We start from the raw sequence: 20,103 nt of genomic DNA, 5'->3' as shown, positions 1-20,103 counted from the left end.
CTTGCTCTTCCAACATGGTGCTTCATCCACTTCATCTTCTTCCATTCCTTATTCAGCATCTAGATCCAGGTTGAGAGAGGGTTCCTACCCTTCTTGGTATTCTATAGGCTTCAACACTTTGTCTTCGACATCAGCTTCTCCCCCTTGTTGTACCTTCCCCTTTGCATTGCATGATTTTATCATCTTTGTACTAGGGCGCTTAGGCAAGTGAACAATTCCCCCTCGAGGGACACTATCCAAGTGGCACTTGTTGGGATAAAGGCCCGGTTTAACCCCCATGTATAGTACACGCACATTGTACATGTGAATGCACCCTTACGTGCCCTATGTATAAATACATTTTATTCTATGTGCCAACACGTTGTTGGTACACTCTTATCGAATCGCAGTTTCACTCTACTCACTCTCTCTCCAGCCATCACACTCTCTCTCGCTCACCCTACTCGACTTCCATCTCTCTCAGTTGTGCACTTCGCCCAATAATTGGTATCAGAGCCCAAGGTTCTGCACACTTTCAGGGACCAAGGCGCAGCTGACAGGTCGTGGAGGCAGCTCGAGGCAGAAGGCCAGTCGGGTCTAGCTAACTAGGCGCCAGAGAAATCAAGCGACAACTGCAACGTGCAGGTCCAGCAAGCGACGGCTACAGGCCGACGTGAAGGCCAACGTAACGGGCAGCTGATTAGGCAATGACTAGGCGACTGGCGACTGGGCATTTGCGTGGTGGGCCAATTGAACAGGACTAACAGGCGTGAACTAGACGACGCCTACAGGGAGTTGGGCGTAGCAAGAAGTGGGCAAGCAACGACCTAACCGACAGATGGAACCAGCGATAGACGTCAATCGTGTTAGTCACGCGACGGTCAAAGGACCCCCCTCCATTCAGTTTTCTTTAAAAAAATTTAAAAAAAGTTCCTTTAATTTTTCAATTACCACTTGCCTTGGCGGGAGTTCACACACTAGAGGCATAGATCTTAGATTTGTGAAAATTCGAGCCAAAAATTTGGGGCTTTTCCCAAAATTGACTCTGCTTATACCTGTCAATGATTTTTGAGTCAAAATTTGCAGACATTGTAAGCGATGACCTCAATTATTTGGGGATTTTGCCAAATTAGTCTGAACTTTACTCCTTTCGTAAAATTTCTTGACATTGGATCCCAAAAATTTGGGGCTTTTCATGTATGGGCAAAAGGTTTTGCTCAGTTTGGGTCAAATTGGCTGACATTTATGCAATTTTGGACTTGAAATTTTGAGGATTTGCGCAAAATTTGGTAAATTTCTGCATTTTTTACCCGTGTGGTGGCTGTTTCATGCACAAACACCAGAGATTTATTTTTGGTTGAGAAAGAACGGCAGTGTATTTTGCTAGTTCAGCTTGTGCTTTTGCAGATTAGGGCATTTACTCTTGTGTTCGTGATAAAATGGCTACAACTTCTTCCAGTTCAAGCATCAAGAGTTTGATGGAGATCAAACGGTTTGATGGTCATGGCTTTGACCTTTGAAAAGACCGTATGCAAGGCATTTTGTTCCTAAAGGATTGTGAGGATGCTTTATAGGAAGATAAACCTGCACTAATGTTTGATGCAAATTGGGCCAAAGTAAATAAAAAAGTTGTGGCTTACATAAAGATGGTTGTCACTTATGACATTCTGACAGACATTAGGGGTTTAGATACAGGTTATGCAATATGGGAGAAGCTAAAAACTACTTATGAGATCACCACACCTGTTAATCAAGTGCATTTAATGTGCAAGTTGGTGAATATGCGACTGGATGAGTCAAAGCCTGCAGCTGACCACTTGAGTGCATTTACAAGGATTCTAAATCAGCTCAAAGATGCAAATTTGGACTTTGATGATAAGTTGAGGGCGATCTTTTTTATCATGACACTACCTGACTCTTGGGAGACCTTGCTGGTTTCACTCAGCAATAACCCCAATCTCTCATATGATGGGGTGAGGGGTTCTATCTTGAATGAAGAAATTAGATGTATGTCTAGTGGAGAAGGCAACAACTCAGCTTATAATGTAAGAGGCAAGGCTGAAAAGAAAAATGCAAACGCAGGGCAAAGAAACAAGAGCAAGAGCAAAGGAAAAGAAAAGAGTGACATTACTTGTTATCACTGTGGTCGAAAGGGCCACAAGAAACCTAATTACAGGTATTACAAGAAGGAACAAGAGAGAAAGAAGAATGCACGAGATAAAAAGAAGAATGAAGACAAAACAGATGCATCTGAGGCAACCAAAGGCAAAGAAAAGGCCAATGTGGCCTCTAGTGTAGTCATAGAGGAGCTTTCAAATACAAAGGCTGATGTATTATGTGCAGTTGATTATGATACCCTTGTATGTCACATGCAAGATATGCAAATTACCAAGGCTGATGTGATTGATGCACTCTTATCAGTTGATGATGGTGTCACTCAGACTTGGATTGTAGACTCTGGTGCCTCTTTCCATGTAACTCCTTGCTTGGAGTGTTTTGCTATGTTCAATGCAGGCAATTATGGAAAGATGTACCTTGGAAATAACCATGCTTGCAGTATTAATGGGATTGGCACTGTACACTTGTCTTTAGACAATGGTCAAGAGCTTATGTTGAAAGATGTTCGATATGTGCCTGGCATTAAAAAGAGTTTACTATCTGTTGGATAGCTTGACTTGCATGGCTACACCACATTGTTTGGTGGTGGTTTGTGGAAAGTAAAAAAGGGTTCCATGCTGATTGCAAAAGGAACCAAGAAGGGCACTTTGTATTGTTTGCACTGTAAAGCCTTGAATGGCAAGTTTCTTGCAGTTGCTGAAATTTGCAACCACTTGGAGTTATGGCATAAGAGATTAGGCCATATGAGCCAAAAAGGACTTGATGTCCTTACCTCTCTGAAGAGGGTTGATGAAAAAGGCTCTAAACTTGACTTTTGTAATGAGTGTTAGTTTGGAAAGTAAGTAAAAATTCCTTTTACTCTGGTGTCTCTCGTAAGTCCGATGTCTTGGACTTAGTGCATTCTTATGTATGTAGTATGCCCGTTAAATTGTTGGGTGGTGCTGCACATTTTGTCTCCTTTATTGATGACTGTTCCAAGAAGATTTGGGTGTACTTGCTGAAAAAGAAAAGTGAAGTGTTTGCTGTTTTTAAAACTTTTCATGCATTTGTGACCACTTAGACAAGTAGAAAGCTGAAATGCTTGAGAACTGATAATGGAGGTGAGTTCACATCGACTAAATTCAAGTCCCTTTGTGACTTGCATGGTATTAAGAGAGAGCTTACAACTCCTTACAGCCCTTCTTCAAATGGGGTGGCTGAAAGATATAATAGGACTTTATGTGAAAGAGTGTGGTGCATAATGTCCACTGCTAATCTCCCTCATGAATTTTGGGGAGAGGCACTCAAAACCGCAGTTCACATTTGCAACAGCTCTCCAAACACGTCCTTAAATAATGACATCCGTAAGGAGGTTTGGTCTAGCAAATCAACCTCATATGACCATTTACGCATATTTGGTTGTGATGCTTTTGTGCATGTTAGGGATGAGCTGAGGAATAAACTTGACCCAAAATCCACCGAAGGCATTTTCATGGGCTATGGTGCTAAGGGTGAATTTGGCTACAAAGCGTGGTTACCTTAGTCCAAGAAAATTATTCGCAGCCGTAATGTTGTGTTTAATGAGGCAAATTTGCTGACAGGTACTTTAGCCCTTAATGAGCAAATGGGTGTACAAAGTAAAGACAATTGATGGAAAACCCAAGTACAAGGTAAGATTAGTTGCCAAAGGGTATGCACAAAAGGAAGGGATTGACTTCCAAGAGGTCTTTTCACCTGTTGTGAAGATGATCACTCTACGTGTGCTTTTTGCTCTCACTGCAGTTTTAGATTTAGAGCGGTATCAAATGGATGTAAAAACAACTTTTTTGCATGGTGACATTGATGAGGAAATCTACATGAAACAGCCCGAGGACTTTGTAGTTCCTGGAAAAGAGCACATGGTGTGTAAACTAAAACACAGCATGTATGGGCTGAAGCAAGCACCACGACAGTGGTACAAAAAGTTTGACACCTTTATGCTATCTCATGAGTTTACACACAGTCATGCAGATCATTGCTTGTACATGAAAAAGGATATAGATGGCAGCCCCATCATATTTGTTTTATATGTGGATGATATGTTGCTAGCTGGGAAAAGAAAGACTAGCTTGGATGCTCTCAAAAATCAACTGAAATCAGCCTTCTCCATGAAAGATTTGGAAAATGCAAAGCATATTTTGGGCATGAGGATTCATAGAGGTAGAATGTAGAAATTGTTGTTTTTATCTCAAGAAAAGTACATTGAAAAGGTACTGGACAGATTTAACATGGCTGAAGCTAAGCCTTTTGGGGTACCCTTACCTCCTTATCTCAAGCTTAGCAAAGCCAACAGCCCGAAAGATGACGTGGAAGCAAATGCTATGAAGGGAGTTCCTTATGCATCAGCTTGTGGCTCTCTAATGTATGCTATGGTTGTGTATCATTCACGCACAAAGCATATAGATGTGCGATATCACTTCTTCAGACAGATTTCGGAAGATGGTCAACTCACATTGACCAAGATCAAAACACAAGACAACCCTACAGATGTTCTCACTAAAAGTCTAAGCAAAGCTCAGCATGAGCATTGCATACAACTGGTGGGAGTTGGTTAGTTAGAGGTTCACATCGGACCTTTAAGTGGGAGGTTGTTGGGATAAAGGCCCGGTTTAACCCCCATGTATAGTACATGCACATTGTACATGTGAATGCACCCTTACATGCCCTAAGTATAAGTACATTTTATTCTTTGTGTACCAACACATTGTTGGTACACTCTTATCGAATCGTACTTTCACTCTACTCACTTTCTCTCCAGCCGTCGCACTCTTGGTCACTCCTGCTCGAGTTTCATCTCTCTCAGTTGTGCACTTCGCCCAACACCTGCTGCATGAGCATTCTTTAGCATGTAGCATACTTTGCATCTCATTGTACAAAGCACCACTTGAGCAGATCCTAAGTTGTTTCCACCGGTGGCTATTGTCACCACACCACCATACTCCATCACATGGATACCTCATCACATGGTTTTCCTCGTCATCGACACCCTTGAGTGAATGGGTAAGTTTGTACTGTTTTGTGATGTGTTGGGTGTACTCTCCCTTCTCCCATCTTTTGGGTCACTATTACTCAATCGGCTACATCCCATAAAATTTAGTTCTCACTTTCTTTTTTTTTAAACAAAGTTCATTGTGGTTCCATCCGCCTTTGTAGGGCTTGGTAGGCCACTGGGCAGCCAACGTGCACCCTTTCTCTAATGCCCTGTTCTCTCTGGGGTGACTACTTGGACTCCCTTGGTAAGATAACCATCACCTCTGTAGTCTTGGAAGGCCACTAGGCAACTAACGTGCACCCTTGTCCTATACCTTGGCTGCTTTGGGGTGGGATGCCTTGGAGTAAGTAAAAATTAAAGTGGCTGGCCTAACCTTTCGGCTCAGTTTTGGGCCAAAGAGGGGTGTTGAGCTAAAACATGTTTTTTAGCTGATTAGCATTCTTAAACAGCCCCAAAACACAATTAATTAATGAAAAACCCTAAAACGGGGAGCGGTCCGAGAGAGTTTCAATGGTCTCCCATAAACCCGAATTTTTGGGGCACCCTTCAACATCTATAAATAGACAAGCTGTCCCCATTCAACCTATCCCTCCCATGTAGGTTTCTCACCCTTGTGTGCAAATCTCAACCATCAATCTCCCATCACGTGGCAGTCCAGCCTTCGCAACTACTACCCATCACCTCATTCTATTGCGGCGTTCTACTGCTACGTTTTACTGCCGCATTTTACTACCGCATTCTACTACGGCGTTTTATTGCAGTGTTCTACTGCCGCGTTTTACTACGCCGTTCTATTGCGGCGTTCTACTGCTACGTTTTACTGCGGCATTCCACTACTGTGTTTTGCTTCTTTGCCCACATCATTAGGCATCATCCTCTGCAGTGGCCTCACTCTTCCACACTCTAGTGATCAGCGTTTGGTGTTTCTCTCTCTGTCACTCCAACTAGTGGTCACAGTACTTGAGATCCGTTTCCGGTGGACGTCACTCTCCGACACACTGCTCTGCCCTTGAGTATTTGTACACTCTTTACATTCATTCGCAGTACTCATTCGCTTTAGAGTTGTGTTCTTCTCTCCCTTCTTCTGCTTGTGTTTGAGTTTTGAGTTTTGCTTTCTGTGTCTGTGTCTGTCTCCTTGTGTTTCTGTCGTGGTCATACACTGTGTTTCCTCAATGCAAACCCTAGCAGTTTTCTTCACACCGAATTGTCCCCTTGTTGATTGCCCCAAATCGCTCCCAATGTCACAAATGGGAGGATTGCCCTAAATTTAAAGTATCTACAATTGAAGCCTGAATCTCCCCCAAATCTAGGGCATTTTGGATCTGAAATTGCCCCTAAATTTGGGGCATTTGGGATCCGAAATCGCCCCCAAATTTGGTGTATTTCAGATCACTCTTTGCCCCAAATTTAGGAGTGATTCAGCAGGGATTTGCAGCTCAAATCTGGCTGCAGTGTCCCCAAAAGTTTGGGCAACTTGTGGCCATTTGGGGCATTTAAAGCATCTACAATTCAGGCTGCAATCTCCCCAAAATTTGGGGCATTTTGGATCAGTTGTTGCTCCGAATTTGGGGCTTTCTCAGCAAGGATTGGGGCCAAAATTTGGCTGCAATGTCCCCAAATTTGAGGCATTCGGGCCCAGGATCTGAAAATGTCCCCCAAATTTGTGGCATTTTGAATTAGTCATTGCCCCCAAATTTGGGAGCTGAAAATGAGGCATTTTCAGCAGGCTGGAATGACCCAAATTTGGGGCATTTTCAGCAAAGGAATGCAGGCTGAAATAGGACCAAAATTTAAGTACTTTTAGCAAACACATGCATGCTGAAAATTGGGCTGCAATTCTCTGCAATTTCATTGAACTTTACTACTGAATTTTTTTGTTACTTTTTATATAGATGGCAGCGTTGATATCTATGGGATCTTCGTCATCCTCAACAGGTACTTCGTCAACAACCGGACGAAGTTGAAGCACTACTCGGTCATGGTGGGGTGAGATAGATGCAAGGGTGCCATCGAGATGGAGGGGCTCACTCTCGGAAATGCAGCCTTTGCTCTTATGCTCATACCAATGGGGTTGATAAAGGGAGAATCCATCTTCTACATGAGGGGAAAGAGGTGCATTTTTGCACCAATGTATCAGTTGAGAAAAGACAAGATCTGCTTGACTATGTAGCTACTTCTATGGAGAATTCACATGCCAAGAGGATGTCAAACATAGCAATGGATCCAACAACATGGACTCGAAGGACAACAAGACATGGTGCTTCATGTAGAAGACCACTAGGATTAGCCGCTACACAGCCTTCTCATGGGCCATCAGTGAGGCAGTAAGTCATGTTAGACGGAGTTCATTGCATACTTCATGGAAACCAAAGAAAAAAAAGGAAACAGATGCAGTAGTGGCATGCTTTTTCTGCCATGACAATATTGCATTCAAATCAGCCAGGTCACTGTATTCTTTAAATATGGTGACAAAGATTGCAAAGTATGGACCCACATATAGGCCCTCTTCATCAGAAACTATCAAAACCACATTGCTTCAAAAGGAGAAAACAGCCATAGAGATTGCAACAGCAAATATTCGCAATCAATGGGCCAGAAATGGAGTGACATTGATAGCAAATGGATGGAGTGGCACACGCCATAGGTCTATACATGACGTTGTCACATATTCTCATGGGGATGTATACTTCATTGGTAATCATAATGCTTCAAAGATTGGAAAGAGTGCAACTGTATTGGCATCCGAGTGGTGCGAGGCAATGCAAGCTATTGGGGCAAAAATGTAATGCAAGTTCACATGCAAAACTCAAACCCTAAACACAAAACGCAAACGCAAAACTCAAAATGCAAACACAAAGAGAAGAAGCTCAAATGAATGTAAGAGTGTACAGAATGCCAAAGGGCCAGAGCAATGGAGTGTCAGAGAGTGACGTCCACCAAAAACGGACCCCAAGTGCTGTGATCACCAATCGAAGTGTGAGAGAGTGTTAAGAGAGTGTTGAATAATGAAGGGCAATGGAGTGTCGAAGAGTGATGTCCACGAGAAATAAACCCCAAGAGTTGTGATCACCAGTCGGAGTGTGAGAGAGTGCTGAATAATGAAGGGCAGCAAGCTGGTCACCAAAACACAGCAGTCAGAGGCTAAAGTCTGGTAAATGCAACAATGTACCACCAGAGAAGGCCGAAAAGAGGTATTTGTTGATATAAGAAGCCTGCTAGATAGCACAACGTAGGTGCTGCAGCAATCACCTGGTGGGAGAGATAGCAATAACCTATTTATTGCCTTGCACCAAATATCGAAAACGCTGGCTAATCAAGTGCTATGATGACGCAGCAAATGGAGACCTCCAAATAGAAGTAGTGATGGCTGAAAACAAGCCGCCTAGGGCTGGATAGTGATGGGCTACAGTCGATGATGGCTAGACAACTGATGATAGGTGGCTGATAGCTGAAATTTGCACGGTAGAGTGAGAAACCTGCACAAAAGGATTAGGCTAAATGGTGGGTAGCATGTCTATTTATAGATGTTGAAGGATGTCCCAAAAATTATGATTTTAGGGGACCTCTCTCGAACCGCACACCAAATTTGTATCTTTCATTTATTTAGAGTGTCTAGGAGTTATTTAAAGATATTAATCAGCTCTAAAGCATGTTTTAGCTCAATACCCCTCTCTTAGGTCCAAAACTGAGTGGAAAAGGAAGGGCCTGCAATGTTTATCCCGAGGTGTCCCACCCCAAAGCAACCAAGGCATCGGACAAGGGGTGTATATCGGTTACCCAATGGCCTACCAAGACTGTACAAGCAATGGTTATCTTACGAAGGGAGTCTAAGTAGTCACCCTAGAGAGGATAGGGCATCAGACAAAGGGTACTCATCAGTTGCCCAGTGGCCTATCAAGCCCTACCAAGGCGGATGGAACCATATTGTTTTTTTTTTTGTGCAAAAGTTGATTTTATGAGTGGCGGGGCTTATTAAGTGACAGTGACCTAGAAGATGGGAGTAGAAATGGTACACCCAACACTATCACAAAACAGTACAAGATTACCCATCCACCCAAGGATATCGATAACGAGGAAAAGGTGATAAAGTATCATGTGAAGAATGATAGTGGTATAATCCGCCGATGGAAGCAACTTAGGATCCGTCTAGCAATGCTCTGCACAATGGAATGCATAAGTATGCTACATGCTAAAGAATGCTCATGCAGAAAGTACCACTTGGACAGTGTCCCTCATGGAAAAATTGTTCACTTGCCCAAGCGCCCTAATACAAAGATTATGAAATCATGCAATGCATAGGGGGAGGCATGACAAGGGGGGAGGGAAGGCCAATGTCAAAGACAAGTGCCAAAACCTGTGGAATACCAAGAAGGATAGAAACCCCCTCTCAACCTAGATATCAATACTGAAGAAGAAAGAGGAGCCTAAGGATGTGGGTCTTCATGTGGTGCCGAGAACCATGTGGATAGAGATAATGAAGCATGCCTATTAGAAAAGTAAGGATAGAAGGCACCGCCATGATAGCATTAACAAGGATGGTGCATGATCTACCACGGGAGGGGAAGCCTCCATGTTGGTAGAAGAATAAAACTCCAAGTAGATGGAACCATGAAAGGAACGGTGCACAGCTCTTGTCTCCAGCTCAAGAAGGGCCGGTGCAAACCTATACGCTAGCCCTACATTTAAGTACAAAACCATGCAAAAGAGATCAAATTTACAAGCACAAAGGTGAGTAGTGAGATGCTCCAAAAAACAAAACTGAAAATAAAGGAAAGAAAAGCTAAGTGCAATGCAATGAGTATGTAAGTATGCAGTGGAAATCTAAAAAGAGAAAGGCTAAATGTGTGACCACCATCACATACACCCACTAGCGGAGCTCTACCAATGAAATGCCTAACAAGGTGATGAAGTGGTCCTAGAAGATACAATGGATGCCCTAGGAATGGATGCATAAAGTGCAATAGGTGAGCCACTAGCAAACCAATCACCTAATCCTTCAAAAGTAGTGAAGGATAGCACCTACTAATCTGTCCCTACGCCACATGTCTAGTAGCCATTGGGCCAGATGGAGTAAAGGGCATGGCAAGAAGAGGCGTAGCCGCACTGGACTAACCAGCCAAAGTGGAGGCAGTCGCAAGCTGTAACAGTTTGCTATGGTTTTCTAGGTGGAAGACCCTAGGCGTTGGTATGACACTCCTCATCCACATGGCTTGACCTCTAGCAATGTGTGCAAAACCTATTTTTCTTAAGAATTTGCTGGCAAAGTGGTTATGTTTGTTTGGTTCTGATGAAGGAAGGGGTGTCACCCTTGTTTTGGTGTGCCTTTGCATCTTGCAAGTTATTACCACTATTAGTTTTCCCTCCCGAAGAAGAGGCAACCAACCCACACCTCTCTGAATGGATGTGTGTGGAGAACCTCTTGTGGACTTAATTGTGCAGCCTCACGTAACGCAAAAACTAAAACTCCTAAACTCATAGGGCGCCGCTCTAGGTAGTGAGATAATGTGCTAGATAAAATGAAAGTATTTGTCACGCAACTTATTCAAGAAGAATGTGACCTACCGATCCTCATCTAACTTCTGGAGCCAATAGTAGCAAACTCGGCGAGTAACTGTTGATATTCAATTAACTTAACTTTCAGATCATCCCCTTCCTTAATGAAAAACTCCTGAAGCTCAAAATCAAGGTTGATACGTTGAGTGCGATCTCATGCCACATAGCAACCAATGAAATGACTCCAACTCTCGAATACAAGGGGAAAATGTTGTAACTGAGAGTGAAATTTAGGAAGCAACCCCTACATTAACTCAACATTGGTCGTGGCATGGTGGGCTCTCTCCATTGACGAATGTGATCAAGGTGAGCTAATCGAGGACCTAGGTGGATAGGGGGAATAAGGTGGGGGAGTGGAGTACACTTGGCAAGGAATCTCAAAGTGCCCACCATGTATAGAAGAAGTGTGCATAGTGGATCCAAATGTGGACATAGGCATAGTAACCACCTAAGGAGCCCAAGGTGGAGGAATAGGGACAAGTGGAGCAGAGGATGGAAATCCTTACGTAGGAGTGATCCAAGGGATGGTGACGACAGTCCATAAGCACAGATAGATATCCCTATACCTGAAAGGTCATGTAGAGAGATTGTGAGTGTCCGGGGTAGTGAGAGGGATGCAGTGATGCACATCACAACCATCCCAAAGTGTAAGGATATAGTAAAGTGGGGGTATGTGGAGGGATAGGGACATGTGGAGCAAAGGATGGAAATCCCTACGTCGGAGTGATCGAAGGGATGTGTGACAATAGTCCATAAGCAGCGGATAGATATCCCTGCATCTGAAGGTCATGTGGGGATATTATGAGTGTCCAAGGGTAGTGAGAGGAATGCCCGTCACAGCTGTCCCAGAGTGTACGAGAGTAGTAAAGTGGGAGTATGTGGAAGGTACAGTGTTAAAGGATAGCATTCCCCCTAACGACGCACCACGAGGTGGAGTGAATGGAGGGTAGGTAGATGATGGGATGGAGAAGTGCTAGGAGATGGAGAAAGAGAAAGTGCTAGGAGATGGAAGATCCAGCTCCTAGTGTGCTTTGAGCAAAAGGTAGGTAGATGGTGGGATGAAGAGAGAAACTTCTAGGAGATGGAAGATCCAACTCCTAGTGTGCTTTGAGCGAAAGTGGAGTGTAATCCAAGATTTTGGAATGAAGATGTGAGTAGATCAAAATGTGGAGAAGATAGTGGTGGGATGGGAGGGAGTTAAGAAGTGTGGATTACGCTCAAATGAAACAAATGGTAAAGATATCCTAGTATCTACTTCAAGACCCTCCTCTATTAAAATTAACATACTAAAAACCATCCAAATCCTACATAACAAAAGAAGAAACATAAGAGGGTTTTGATTCATACGACTCAAAACAGTTATACGAACCTAACATAAGGCCTGGATGAGATAAAGGAGATGGATTGCCGGATGCACCGAATGTCATGGTCCCTCCAAGATCAACTAGTCAATCCAAACAGAGTAATAGCACTTGTTGGAAGGCTATAAACCTAACTATACATGATGTGCAAGTACTCTTCAAACTCCTTATCTGTAAGATGACCAAAAAGTGAAAAAGAAGGAGGTAAAGGTAAAGGTGTGTCTACCTCCTTCTTGAGACCAAAATGACTTCTTAGAGCCTCCGATGATGGCAAAGCCTAATAGGGCATCATAAGATTCGTAGAAGAAAGTCCTTGAGATATTATGAGTTAGAATCGAGTCTCCATAAATCTCACAATAAAAAACTACCACAAGATACTCTTTACAAGAGCACCGGCTCTGATACCATTGAAGATATACTAGAGTTTACACTAAGAAAACATAGCATGTACGACCAAGATTGAAACACAAAAACTCATACAGAGACAAAAAAAACTCAAACCCTAAACGCAAAATGCAAAACTCAAACACAAAGAGAAGAAACTCTAAAGTAAATGAATGTGAGAGTGTACAGAATGCCCAAGGGCGAAAGAGTGCTGAATAATGAAGGGCAGCAAGCCGGCCACCAAAACACGGCAATCAGAGGTTGAAATCTAATAAATGCAACAATGTATCACTAGAGATGGTTGAAAGCTGATCACTTGAGGTAGAGAACTATCACGAGACAAAATAGAGGTGTTTGCTAACGTACGTGGCCTACTAGATGGCAAAAACGCAAGTACAGCAACAGTCGCCTACGAATGGGAGAGATGGTAGCAACCTATTACCTCACACCAAATACTAAAAACGCAAGCTGATTAGGTGCTATAATGACAAAGCAAATGCAGATCTCCAAACAACAAGGCAATGGCCAAAAACAGGCCGCCTAGTGCTAGAAAGTGATGGGCTGCATCTGGTGATGGCTGGGCAGTAGATGGTAGGTGGGTGAAGGCTGAAATCTGCATGGTAGAGTGAGAAAACTGCACAAAAGGATTAGGCTCAATGGTGGGCAGCCTATCTCTTTATAGATGTTAAAGGATATCCCAAAATTAGGGTTTTGGGGAACCACTATAACTCTCTTGAACCACCAAATTTGTGTTTTTCATTAATTAAGTGTGTTTTAGGGTTGTTTAAAGATGCTAATCAGCTGTAAAGCATATTTTAGCTTAATAACAAATAACTTCTCAAATAGTCAAGAACACAATTTGCATATAGCTTTCTTATGCTTAGTCGATTGTACTATTGCAAAGGTGCAATTCGGAACCTATTTGCCAATGATAAGTATAAAAATTGGACTAGGGTTTGCCACTACTATTAGTGTGTTATGTAATGCATATGACTCTCATAGAAATTTTTGGGATGAGGTGAATCGCACCAACCAAATGGTTGATTCTATCATTCACATGTTGAGGCTTATAGATGGTATGGATCCATGCATTGGGAAGACCTGTGAAGGTATGGATCGCATGTTTGAGAAGTTGGAGAGTTTGGAACCAAATGCAAACAGGTATGAGAAGATTGAGGAGTAATGCATCAACAAATGGAATGAGTGTGACTCTCCTATGCATGTTGCAACATATGTGCTTAGTCCCAAGTTTCAAGGGAAGATGCAAGAGAGAGACCTAGAGGTAGTCAAGGCTTGGAACACATTGCTTGCAAGGCTCTATCCTAATTGTGAAATGCGACACAAAATAAAAAATCAGCTCTATGTCTATCAACAAACATTAGGGATGTTTGGTACAAAGGATACACTAGAGAACAGGACAAATATTGGAACTACTTTATGGTGGAAGGACTACGGAGCAAAAGCTCCAAAGTTGTAGAGTTTGGCTATTCGTATTCTTAGCCAAACAATTAGCTCGTCTTGTTGAGAGAAACTCTAGAGCTAATTCAATTATATTCACTCAAAGAAAGAAATTGTCTTGGTGCAATGAAGACGAATGACCTAGTTTATATGGGCTCCAATCTTTGCTTGCTAGCTCGTACATCAATTGCAAAGGCTAATTCTTTTGTACGATGAAAAAAAGATGACAACAATGATGATGATGATGATGATGATGATGATGGTGATGGTGATGGTGATGGTGATGGTGATAGCTAAGATGTTGTTTAACAAGATGAGCATTCAAGCACAAGGAAGCCATCTTCCATGAATGTGAATACTTAGCCTCTTGAAACTTTTGAGTATTGACTTGGAACTAGGAGCTCTTGTAACTTGCATCTTTAGACTTTAGTACATATTTTGTGGCTTTGCAATGCACATTTGTTGAACTCGTCTAACATTGCTAATTACAATGCACCATAATATATTGTTCGTTACAATGTTTTGAATCTTTATCATTGTTGATTATTATGTCTCTAATTTCACAAATTATGGTCGATATTGAAAAGGATGTTAATTGGTCAAATTTATAAATTATGTGTACATGCCATATGGTTGGTCAATGATTTTGTAATCAAATTACTAAAGTCATTTCTATGTGTTTTCAATTCTTCATATCTATAGATTCGAAGTGTTGATTGTGTGTGTGTGTGTGCGTGTGTGTCTGTACATGTGTCGTTCCCTTTGTTCCCATTCCCTAACTTTGGGCGTTCCCCCCGTTTCAAAGGGTCTCATTCCCCGTTCCTGGTAATTATGGTATCAAAGCTAGGTAGTCTTTGAAGAAACCTAGACCTTGATCTAAAGCTCTTCTCAAAAGCCAAGAACTACAGTAGGTCAAATGACTTCGAACACATCTACACCAACTCCGTCCCCAAAAGAGACCATGCCAAGAACTAAGCAGGAGTGGCATCCACTACCAACTCCACAAGGTTCCAACACGACCAAAGATCCTTTTAACTTCATTGGAGACATCACCGATAAGGAGTTGAAGGTGATCTTGGCTCATAGAGCCAAAATATTTGAAGAGTTATGTCAACAAGCCTTCAAACAAAACATGCATGAAGAAGGTATACTTGATTCTTTCTCATCAGATGTAGTGCACAAGCTTGATGATGTTGCAAGGCCATCGAGCCCTCCATGGGGGGTGCCCCCCCCCTTGGAGAGAGATCTGGAGTAAGTTCTATACTTTCAACCTATCTCTAATACTTCGGTGCAAGGTACACAAGTCTCTACTTTTGTCCCTTCCTCTCTCTCTCTCTCTCTCTCTCTCTCTCTCTCTCTCTCTCTTCACCACCTTTGCAACATGTTGATAAAGAACAAGTTGAAGTAAGAGTACCATATGCTGACCATGGCAAATCCCCCATTAATGATCCACTCATGTATGGGAATACAAGAAGGGGTGATTATAAGAAAAAGTACAATATCTTTTTCTTCCCTTCCATCTTTTCATTATGCTTCTAATACTCAAATTCATTCAATTTCTTTTTCTCTATGTTCATTGTCTCTCAATTACCCTAACCCTAAATGTGTTCCATTATCAATTTTTGCTGTGTCATACGATTATGTTTGAGTTTCTAAGTTAGGGTATCTCTCCATAGTCTTCTCTAAAGGAAACCTCTGTGTCCTCAACTAGACAATAATACCATGTGAGATTGTGCAACAAAAGAGGAACATAAACACGAAGAGAAAAGGAGAGGAGAAAAGACAGCGAGAATGGAAGAGAGTCTGCGCTAAATTTGGAAAGAAAGCTGAATACAATGATGGACTGATCAGTCCCTACACACAACCCAAAGCGTCCATGAGGGGCACTGGATAAGGTTGAAAATCATGGCAGCCAAAGACGAAGACATATACAGAGTGTGCAGCCTGCAACAACCTGCAAAAGACTAAAGAAGATGATGATTTGTCTACTACCAAGTGTGGGCTATATATAGCCAACATCCCCAAAATCTGGCCGATCAGCAAACATGTAAAAAATATGAAGTTGGACTCCATGAAATCCGGTCAACTGCATTAAATGCTGCGAAAAATGCTGACGCGGCGGCAAACCCAACATACAAGAGCTGATCGCAGCCTACAAAGGCTGCCCTGACTAGCAGACACCAGCGAAAACATAAAGATACATGCCTAAAATTAACTGGGGAAGGAAATGCACACTCAACCAAATGGAAAAGACTATTAGAGCTCCAATGTCTCCATCAAACTTTGATGGAGATCACGACCAAGAGATGACAAACTAACAAAAGAAAATGGCAAGCTAAAAAATACATACCATCACACTCTTAACAAAAAAGAAAGTGACCACATTTTGTGTCACATACGGTCACATCACAACATGTGACATGACATTTTGCGTAGCATACCATCAAGTTGTGACAAAAAAGAAAGCTATGTCACTTTCAAATGTGACATGTTTTGTGATGCACACATTTCTCGAATGGCATCCCAACATCCCAAGGCCCAATTCCCTCTATTACTTGTGACTATGGAACAAATTTAGCATTACTGGGATGGCATCCCAATATGCCGAAAAGGGATACCTAAGTTGTGTTCCTTAATCAAAAATCAATGTGTGGACCCCACAACAAGTTGAAGAAGAGGATTAAGGAAGGGATAATTGAAGAGCATTAAATCCCTTTTATAGAACATGTTGGACCAAAAGAAGTCTAGAGTGTCACACAAATTCTCCAGAGTGTCGTACAAAAAAGTAAAAAATGCCCCTTCAAGCCTATTCAATGAGCCAAAAGAGTACAAGAATTTGGGAGGCACATTTTGATGGCTCAACATCCCCTCTATGCCCAAGAAGGGAGACCAAGCAACGTGGAGCATGTCACCAAGATGTGTTTTTCTAAGCTCAAGATTGACATGTGATTTAACTCCTAGCTCTTTGTGCAAGTGAGACATTGCATAAGTTGTGCAAGGCCTAGGCAGGTTGATCATTCGCAACAATTCAATGTCAAGAAACCAAAACTTAATTAATCATTTAATGTGCAAGATTCACATGCACATTTGAATAATTTGGAGCTTTGTGAACCTTAATGCCAAAGTTTCCATTAAATTATTCAATTTTGAAAGTTTGGACCAAGATTGGATTTAATAATTTTTGGATGACCATGTACTTCTTATGCAAAAGTACGAATAAAAAGTTGGGAAAAATGTCTCCAAATGAGCACAAGTTTTTGGGGTGGTTGTGACAACAAACAAGCAATAGTGGGATGAGAGAAGAATGTTGTGGATGTATTGCATGCATCGTAAGGGATTTCTCTCCTCCCCGCTAGCTTGCTCACCTAGACTGCTTGTTTTTTTCCACCCAAGCTTAGGTCAAAGCTAGACAACAACAAAAAAAATAGAACATAAGATAGCTAATGCAAGGTGGAGTCTAATCCTGAGCCCCTCTAACTACACAAAAGAGAACATAAATGATCATGTGAAGAGGAAGGGATGATTGAGAACTAAGAATGATTATATGTAATAAGTAAACCTAAAGATGCGCTCCAATCACTAGAGCCTCCTCTATACTGGTACCATGGTCTCCGTGGTAACTTACAACTAGATTCTACACAACTTGAATAACAAAGGGGTTCCAAATCAGGCAAATTAAATGTATTGTGTGAGCCTAACACCAAACTTGGCTTGTAAGAATGAGCAACAGAAGCAAAAGAATCACAAGTGTTGAACGCTGAGAAGAATGAACAATGAAAGAGAGTACACGAGAACTCAAACAATGAATGAACATACAACAAAATCCACAATACAATATATGAGATGTATCATATAAATCACACACATGAATGGCACATGGTGACCAAACATACCTCCGGACTCTCTCTCTCTCTCTCTCTCTCTCTCTCTTTCTCTCTCTCTCTCTCTCTCTCTCTCTCCATGTGAATGTGATCCAATACAACAAGAATGGAGGAGTGGAGTATAAATAGACTATTATGAGACCTAAGACAAGCCCTAAATGGACTGCCCAACTGTCCATAAGAGCACCCAAAACAAAGCCTAATAAAGAGCCTAACACCTAAATAATATATATTGCGAACACCCTCTCTCAGATCATGGGTGGTCAATATATTAAAATATACAATGATGGGAAACAACAAGCCCCTAGGAACCATCACCATGTCCGATACCATAGCAATGATCTACCAAAGTCTACCACCATAGCACATACAATAATGACATGCGATACTCAAGTACCCAAATGAACCATCGGAAATACTCCAAGATTTTAGCTCTAGGTCATGACTCCTAGTCCAAAAGATATCGAAAGAATAAGCACCAAGTCAATGTCAATCATACTCAAAACCCTAATCATAGAAAATGTAAATAGCCAAATCCTATGTCTAGTATTAATGCCCTGTAGAAGCACATCATGATCATGGATTCCCCGCCTTCAACGAAACTGCTGATGTGTCTCCCCGTGTGGGAATAAACTGTGAGCAACCACTCCTTCAAACCTCATCATGAACTTGAAAGTGAAGCCAACTCTAGGATGTGAATAGCCACACGATGTTGAAGCTTTCTCAAGGGATTGATTTGATCTCACGCACCCATGAAACACCCACACGCTCAAACCCCCCACTTGGGCTACGACCCCATCGGTAATTAGTTCAAATAAAGAGAAAGTTTACCTTCTGTGCAAATTCTGAGCGCTTATGCACCTCTCGAGCATCACGCTTGCGCTTCCTCTCGAAGAAGTCCGGGCGGTATCCATGCCGCTTGCGGTGAAGCTCAATGTGGTCTCCCTGAGGCTGCAAAGCAGGCCACCAAGAGCACGATAGGCTCAGACACAAATCGAAACACTAAGGAATCCTAACATGTTTGCACCATCAGAGCTGTAGCACATACCATGGTCACTGAAATATAAGAGCCGTGTTGCAACGGGGCTAAGTGCAGGGTTTAGGGTGCAAAGCAGTTGCACCGGTCGCGCTTATGCGCCAGCAAAGCGAAGGCGTCTTTGCTTGCAGTGACCTGAGAGCTTCGACGCCGTCTTTGATGCTTAGGAGCTCGTTCACGTCTACCAGCTTTGCCAATATCCCTTTCGAGACCCCTTTTTTTTTTAATTAACACGTGCAACTAAATGATTTTTAAATCTTTTTTCTCCTTCCCCTGAATTTTTTTTATTTTTAAGATCTTATCAAAAGTGAGGTTTTCTTTTGATCTTTTTTCTCCTTCCCCTTAATTTTTTTACTTTTAAGATTTAACAGAGGTGATTCCCCTCAACTTTTTTATTTTTAAGATCTGAACAAGGGCTTGCTGCCGCGCACTAAAGCATTACCCTTTTGGTTTTTTTTCCTCCACTTGAAAGAGTGTCCGGAGTAACTTGCTTTGCATGCTTGCAAATGCTTCTTTTGTATCTCGAGTACTTTCGAACTAGCATCGATAATTCATGGATACAAGTCAAATAGTGGAGTACTTTCAAACTAGCATCGATAATTCATGGATTAAGCCAAGCGTGGTATTTATCGATCACTTAGGTATCAAGTAGCTTAGAGCTTTCAAATACCTTAAATAGATGAGGATAGGGATGTGACCCTTGTTGACTAGTTTTAAGAATCAAATTATTTAGTAGATGAAAACCCTTTTAATAGAGCTACTTACATAGGAGGATTAATATATATATATATATAAAGAAAACCCTAAACCTCATCTAAAAAACAAAAGCATTAGAGCTTTGTTTCATCATCGATATCGAAGACCTGTTAAAATTATTTGGTCTATCAACACCAATCACATAAATGAGTTGTCCTAATCTATAGTTACATACTCTCACTGATCTATTTTTTCAATGTGTCTAAAACTTCAAGTGTGTCAAGGGCAAACATTAGATAAACCAACAAGAACATCATAGATTCTATTTATACACACCAAACTAGCTTGCCCAAAGCATATAATTAATATGACCTTCTCCAAATTTAACATAGCAAGGAAGGTAATCTTGTTTGGAACAATCCATATTCTCTACATTTAAGCAAACATGTCAAAAGCCTCAATCCCATTCGTAGTCTGTGCTATGAGCATTGCATTCTATGAAACTAAATTTCTCTCGAAAGTATTACTAAAAAAAATTTGGGCACATTCTAGCAAATCATTCTTACCATACATGTTGATGAGAGAATTCTCAACAAGAACATCTTGTTCCATAGCCTTGCATGTAGC

The 20,103-nt window shown here is 41.7% G+C and overlaps 1 protein-coding gene across 1 annotated transcript in view; it reads right to left on the bottom strand.

Moving 5' to 3' along the window:
• LOC148012714 (uncharacterized) overlaps nucleotides 1-18,959 on the bottom strand; it is a 44,522-nt gene extending 25,563 nt beyond the window's left edge. The window contains exons 1-2 of the mRNA XM_087669306.1: nucleotides 18,793-18,959; nucleotides 18,576-18,695 (exon numbers count right to left, since the gene is read on the bottom strand). Of these exons, the coding sequence (XP_087525432.1) occupies nucleotides 18,576-18,695; nucleotides 18,793-18,795 (123 nt within the window). The 5' untranslated portion in view covers nucleotides 18,796-18,959. The remainder of the gene's footprint in view (nucleotides 1-18,575; nucleotides 18,696-18,792) is intronic.
• Nucleotides 18,960-20,103: the final 1,144 nt, after the last annotated feature.

This window comes from Lygodium microphyllum, chromosome 27, assembly GCF_053477565.2.
Source record: "Lygodium microphyllum isolate KBCC chromosome 27, Lygodium_microphyllum_v1.1.10, whole genome shotgun sequence".
Taxonomy (NCBI): Eukaryota; Viridiplantae; Streptophyta; class Polypodiopsida; order Schizaeales; family Lygodiaceae; genus Lygodium; species Lygodium microphyllum.
This window is presented reverse-complemented; position numbering and strand designations above follow the sequence as displayed.